The 2,722-nt window shown below is 31.4% G+C and overlaps 1 protein-coding gene across 1 annotated transcript; it reads right to left on the reverse strand.

Annotated features, from left to right (window-relative positions):
* Nucleotides 1-2,227: 2,227 nt before the first annotated feature.
* Nucleotides 2,228-2,722, reverse strand: LOC124898891 (the record flags this gene model as incomplete). Its single annotated transcript, XM_047413045.1, is given in 1 exon segment — nt 2,228-2,722. A coding segment is annotated over 1 exon segment (383 nt), but the record flags the coding sequence as incomplete, so codon positions are not given.

Genomic DNA, 2,722 nt, shown 5'->3' on the forward strand with positions numbered 1-2,722 from the left:
TTGTTCACTATTTTTTTGAAAGTTGCAGTTGGAAGAGACTTAGTAAATAAATCAGCCATATTGCCACTTGAATGAATTTGTTGCACGTGAATATTACCATTCTTTTTTAGCTCATGTGTATAGAAAAGCTTTGGCGAAGTACGCTTCGTTCTATCTCCTTTTATGAATCCTCTAAGTTGTGTTATGCATGCTGCATTATCTTCATATAGAATCGTGGGTACTTTGTCACATTTCAAACCACATGTTTCTCAAATGAGATGTATCAAGGACCTCAACCACACACACTCTCGGCTTGCTTCATGAATAGTTATTATCTCAGCATGGTTTGATAAAATGGTTACGGTAGATTGCTTTACAGATCTCTAAGATATGACAATACTACATGAATACATAGCCTGTTTGAAATCGAACTTTATGTAGATCAGATAAGTACTCAACATCAGCATGACCAATAAGATCGGGACTGCAATCTTTAGAATAAAATAAATCCATTTCCTTAGTCTTTGTAGGTACCGTAATATATGTTTGATCTTATTCCGATGTTTCCTAGTGGAGCAGAATCATAGTTTGCTAACAAATTAACTGAAAAGGCTACGTCAGGCCTTGAAGTATTTGCAAAATACATAAGGGCATCAATTGCACTAAGATATGTTACTTCATAACCAATTCAATTAGGTATATTTCTCATTTCAGCAAATAATTTATTGCTTTTGAAAACTCTTCAAGAGTGCAAATCAAATTGGATTCAGCATTTCATTTGTGACACCTTTAATCGTCTGTACTGCAAATCAGTAAGTTTTATGCTTACCAAGATGCATTCTTTCATGTTGTCATACCCGATTTTTACCTGAGGTCAAAACGAGCATGGCGTTATGGACTCTAAAAGAATAAAAATTTGTACAGAGTCGTCAGCTAATTTTTAAGGAAAATAAGGAAAACCTTTTTATTTATTAGGATTGTGATTAATGTTTTTATTCTGCGAAAAAACAATTGAGATTCTAGGTAAGGGTTCAAGTTATTTTGAAGGGAAAGGATTAAGCATCCTTCAAAATCTACAAGTGTGGTACCCGGCTAGACTAAATTTATCAAACAGGGAGGAGGTATAAATATTTAAAATAATGTAAAGTTGTATGTGTTAAGTATAAAATAATTCTTTTGAAAAATCTAAATATTTAAAACTATGTAAAATGTATATGTATGTTAAATATATAAATAAAACATATTGTTTTGAAACACAGGTAAAAGATATGTATGAAAATGTATAAATTACATTTGAAAGAAAAAATATTTTCTGACATATATAAAAAGAAGTGTATCTTGATATGCCATAAGGAGAAAATATTTAAAAATAATATATCTTACTTGATTTAAAACTTAAAAAAAAATAAAAATAAAGATTTCTTTAAACAGAAAAGATCACAATGTTTATGATGTCAAAGTATGTAAACTAATTGATTAATTTAATTTAATTTATTGGTGTAAATATTATTGACCGAAGTTTTACCTAAAAGTGATGAAATTGTGTAAATGAAGAATATCCCCACCCGACACCCAAAAGTAAAATTTTCACTATAGTGATATGTGTACAAACTTAAGAATATAAAATACAATACAAAATTAAAAGAGTCTCTTTGACTGCAACTCCAGACGAGTATTCCAAAATAACTCGTATAAACACTTATAAAAAAAATGTTAGTAACAAATAAATAATAATAATAAATACGAATGTATATATTTACGTATTATAAAAAAAATATTTTTTGTTAAAAATAAGCTCAGATAAAATCATGACTGCAAAATAATTGCTCAATTAATTGGCCATCCTAAATCGTTTTTCTACAAAATGATTGTTCGATTAATTGGTCGTCCTAAATCGTCTTGCTAGACTATGAGTTGTAAAATCTTGTGTTGTAATAAAGTTTCATCATCGTCCAAAAAAAATTATTTATTATATATATGTAAAGTCTGTCTTTTATTTATGGAGGCCTCAAAATTAAGTAGCAATTTTTTCATTGGCCATAATCATGTAGTATCCTGTTCTTTACCAGTGTAATAAATTGCAAGATAAAACGAAAGAATAAATGTCCAAATCATTTCAAAATCAGCTGCAGTTGCACAATAACGGAGTAAAATCATCATAAATTAATCACAACAAGACAACCCATGAAGAATAAAGGAGTATAGCAACAATTTTGACCATAAAGAATAGTTGAAGTCATCAAAAAGGTGAATTAAACAAATGTTAAAATCAGTATGCAAAGATATGATATACAATTAACCCAAAACAGTCCTAAATAATTCCAAAGCAGTGTTGTTCATTGGAGACAACCCAGATTTTGTCAAAAAAATTCAAAGTCATCAAAAGTGTCAAAAGATCCCAACGATCTAAAAAAAAATGTTAAGAGCACCCTAAACAACAAAATCTGTAGAGGAGAAAATATTAAGAATTGGCGTTGCTTCGACGGTGGATACCGAAGCAACACCGGATACACGCAAAAATCGGCTAGATCTACCGTATTTTCAGGCGGGTAGCAGCAGTAATAGTGCGTTTGGAGCTCGCCGGTCATCACTTTCCGGTGAGCCAATAACGGAAAATAGAAGAAAAGGGAGACAATAGCGGTGGCGCGTGGCGGTGTTGATGTGATTTCGGGTGGTTGGCAGCTATGGCTGTTATTGGCGGCTGGAAGAGTTGATGGTACTGAAGGGTTTTGCCGGAGCTCTG

This window comes from Capsicum annuum, chromosome 5, assembly GCF_002878395.1.
Source record: "Capsicum annuum cultivar UCD-10X-F1 chromosome 5, UCD10Xv1.1, whole genome shotgun sequence".
Classification (NCBI taxonomy): domain Eukaryota; kingdom Viridiplantae; phylum Streptophyta; class Magnoliopsida; order Solanales; family Solanaceae; genus Capsicum; species Capsicum annuum.